Genomic DNA, 4,028 nt, shown 5'->3' on the forward strand with positions numbered 1-4,028 from the left:
ATCAAAAGGTAATAGATAGTACACAAATATTCTTCTTACTGGTGTCAACGTTATCCTTCTTGCTCTGTGCAGAGATTTAACTAAATCTTCCCCAGTAGTTTTATTTGTTAATAGACAATTCTCTTTATCTATTACTGGATGGGCACCTTTGCTTGTTTGATGTCCTGAGGGTGACAACTGATTGGTGATTCTTTGTAAAGGAGGCCTCCATCTTAAAGGAGCCATTGGAGGCTTTGGGAACTTTGCAACATCCTTCTTGGTTGTCCTCTCACTATTTAATTGATTCTCCAATTCTCTTACCTGAATAGAATAAAATAGTTAATATGGATATAAAGCAGTTTGTTGCTTACATAAGGAAAATTAAAGATGCTGTAAATTCTACTCAAATAGAAATTGAAAATGAGGTAAGTAACCTTTTGCTGGTAATTTTTACTTGTTTGCTCAGCTTCTTTGATCTGCACATTTGAAATAATCTGTTAAAGTGCAGAAAGCAAGGTCAATGACAAATCTCTTATGGATGCACCTAAAATGGCAAGTACTGAAGTCCCCTCCATTAGCACAAGTGTGAATAGCAATGTTCAGAGCATCAACAACTCATTGATTCATGAGAGTTCTTGCATCCAATAAGATCCAGGAGTTCACATGATCTTCTCTACTAAACCAGCTAAATTTGCAAATTCAAATGATGAAGCTAAGTAAGACCAATCCAGTCCCTGCAGAGTGCATTTCAAACGAATCCTGCTCAATCTCTTACCAAAAGTTGAATTAGAAAACAAGTTTGATGTATATTTAAAGGGAAGACTAACCATATTTCACTAGCTCATCGATGAAGTTGTTGTAGAACTGCAGACCTTTAGGATTCACAAATCCTCTTCCATCTACAAAGAAAGTAGCATTCATATAAAATAACAGAATTAGTGTTTTTTTAATAACATTCTAACCGATCTAAAAGTTTCAGGGAGTCATACTCGGAAGAAGTCTTGACCAAGAGATGGAGAATCTGTAGGAGTCCAATCCCAATTCAGCCATCAGCTTGACATATTCCTAATAAATCATCTCATCTTACTGAAAGTTACTTGTATGATTCTTCTATAGTCAAACTAACTCTTTAATTGTGCGATTGCTTAGGAAGTAGCTTTAATAGTCATCAATGGGTAATAATTAAGTTAAGATTCAAACCCAAAATGAAACAGATAGAAGAAGCTTTTATATATTTTTACATTAAAAAAGGTGAACCTAAAAAGTGTGTAGTTATACCTTATATTTGTGATACCCATCTGAAGCTACATCTGCTGTACTTTTGTCCATCATTCGTCCTAAAATATTCATCATAAAAAAAGATCAATAATTCTCAGAAAGTTAAACAGTGGTTAGAGTAATTAAACACAGGATTATAATATCAGTGACTGAAATTCCATTACTCAAATGCATTCAAATGTGAAGTGTTGAGCTACTCATTCTTCCGGAGTCTACTCATCTCCTCTTACGAAATTATCAGAGGCGTTACAGATGTGAAGACATACCAATTAACAAGCTCATTGTGAGGCTCATATACTCGAAGAAGTACACCAGAAAATCCACCTTTTGGATGATAGATCGATCAAGAGGATATCTAACTGGAGGAAGAAACTAGGCAATTGTTTTGAAGCTTACCTTGATCCCCTTGCTTTACTTCCAGCTCATTTAATTGGTTCTGATAGATATGTTTCAGCAAGGGAAGCAATTCAGATATCAAGCTATATGTGTGCTCCTTATTATTAAACTTGTTTTTACCATTTGCCAGTTCCTGAAGATGATACAAATTGAATATGCACATCAAATTGTCATAACCCCAGTCTAACACCAAATTGGGTTTATGACAATTTTGATAAGTACTATGATTTGGTCACTCCTGATACTAGTCTTGTTAGTCCTGAGACTGATGCAAATCCTAAGACTAAAGAAATTGCAAAAAAAATGATGATAGTGGGTTTATGGTGCATACAAATAAAGCCAGAAAATAGACCTTCAATTAGCATGGTTATCAACATGTTGGAAGGAAGCATCATGGACCTGCAAATGCCACCAAAACTAAAATTCAGTTAGAGTGCCATTTGAAGATTATTAAATGATGCAATATTGTTTTTGTTTCCACAGTATTTTGAACAATAAAACAAAATCAAGCCTGTATAACATTTGGCTTGAATGTAATCTGTGATCAAAGTAATTTCTTAATTCTGTTTTTTGTGGTGAGATTATATTGGAAAACAAATATTGTTTAAATGCTTGTTGACCTCATAATGTTGTAAAAGAGTCGCACAAATAATTGTTTATCATATGCCAAGCTAGTAATAGGGAGATATATATTCCCTTTAGCACCCATAACAGTCAACAGGATAAGATAGTCCATTCAGATTAGAGAATTATATGGGAAAGATAGTTGTTGTTCTTTCCAATTTCCATCATTTTGATTGCAGAGGTGAAGAGTTTTTGTCTACCTCTAATTTTGTTTGTACATAATAACAACAAAGAGAAATTCTTGTCAAATAGTTTAGCAACAACTGGAATGTAGGAACAATTTCAAACTGTGATTGAATTAAGCCAATGAATTTTTACAGGATCTGCAAACTTTTCAGGGGTAGAAATATGCATCTAAATCTTTATGGGAGTCAAGTGAGACTAAACTTATTTCTAGTTAAAATTCTTCCCTGGACCAAGAATGTTTAGGATCTACTGAAACAGGAATGAAGAGGTCCAGCTAATGGATTCCAAAAATCAGAGAAAGTAACGACATTGTAAAGCTCGTAATCGGGCACACAAGCTTGAACCCCAAAAGATTTTTTTTTTTCTTCATATGCTAGAAACTTCATTCAAATCTCTTGCTGGAAAGATCAAAACAACTGACTAATTAATTATTAGAATTACTATATCACCCTAGTAATAGCTCCAATAATCAACGAGCTTGTCACTCAATTGGCACAGTCTTTCCGGATCCGGTCTATCCTAAACCCTAAACCGTATTAGGAACTATTCAGATGGATTCAGATAATTAACTTGGTCATGAATCGATTTAACAAGAAGGTCAAAATAAAATACTCACTTAATGATCAAAACCTTAAAGTTGTATATGTAGCGCATCTAAGAAGCCCAACACACAAATCCTGTAGAAACAACAACAACAAAAAGAGGTAAATTTATAAGCCAGAAAACATGGCATATTAGTGAAATAACAACAAGAAATAAAACCAACTTAGCAACAAGAAATAACAACTCCTCAATCTAGCAAACAAAAATGATAAAATCAACTCAGGAGAGTGTTTGAGGAAATTCATCAAACACATTGCATACATCAATCAATTAATACTTGCAATCAAGAGATCAAGAAGATGAAACTCTAATATTTTTTAGTTTCCACTATACTTGAGTTTCTAGGTTACACATGCAAGAACATGGCCTTGACAAGCAAAGTTTCAAGCTTATTTGAGTTTCAAGAAATTTAACTGACGAAGAAGAAATCACTTGCCAATCTCAATTGCATAGTCTGACCACCACATTCTTTCACGTCCATACCATCGCTACCACCGGACCAGAGATGATGTACTCCACAAGGGAACCAAAGAAGGGCTTCGCGGAGAGGTCGACGTAGTGTTTCTCCGCAAAGGAGCGTTCCACGCCGACCAACTTCAACCCTGATCGACGCACAAAAATAACCAAGAAAATTTCTCGTTTCTTCTCTAAAGTAGACGGGGAAAACAAAAAAGGATTGTAGTTGGTAAAATCTTCACCTTTCAAGTAGAAACCTTTTTTCTCAAACCTACTAATAATTTCTCCAACCTTTCAACTAAAAAAAAAGGAAGAAGAAGGATTTTGGTGTTTCAGTAACATATCTACTGTAAATTACGCAATGCAACGCCGAAGAATAGATGAACGAAGCGAAGGAATAAGAAATCAAGGGGGAGGAAGACGGAGAGCACACTAGGCCGCGTTGGACGTCGTTGGGCTTGATCATGATGAAGGTCTGTCTGTTCCATCGCCGTGCTCGCTTCGTT

At 35.3% G+C, this 4,028-nt stretch overlaps 1 protein-coding gene across 1 annotated transcript; it reads right to left on the reverse strand.

Moving 5' to 3' along the window:
• Positions 1-779: 779 nt before the first annotated feature.
• Positions 780-3,085, reverse strand: LOC121973642 (beta-glucosidase 20-like). Its single transcript, XM_042525031.1, has 5 exons — positions 3,080-3,085; positions 2,006-2,052; positions 1,258-1,316; positions 969-1,044; positions 780-878 (listed from the first exon to the last, which is right to left on the reverse strand). The coding sequence occupies exons 2-5, from the start codon at positions 2,046-2,048 to the stop codon at positions 802-804; spliced, it is 255 nt and encodes an 84-aa protein (XP_042380965.1). The 5' UTR covers positions 2,049-2,052; positions 3,080-3,085; the 3' UTR covers positions 780-801.
• Between the last annotated feature and the right edge of the window lie 943 nt (positions 3,086-4,028).

Source organism: Zingiber officinale, chromosome 4A (assembly GCF_018446385.1).
Source record: "Zingiber officinale cultivar Zhangliang chromosome 4A, Zo_v1.1, whole genome shotgun sequence".
Classification (NCBI taxonomy): domain Eukaryota; kingdom Viridiplantae; phylum Streptophyta; class Magnoliopsida; order Zingiberales; family Zingiberaceae; genus Zingiber; species Zingiber officinale.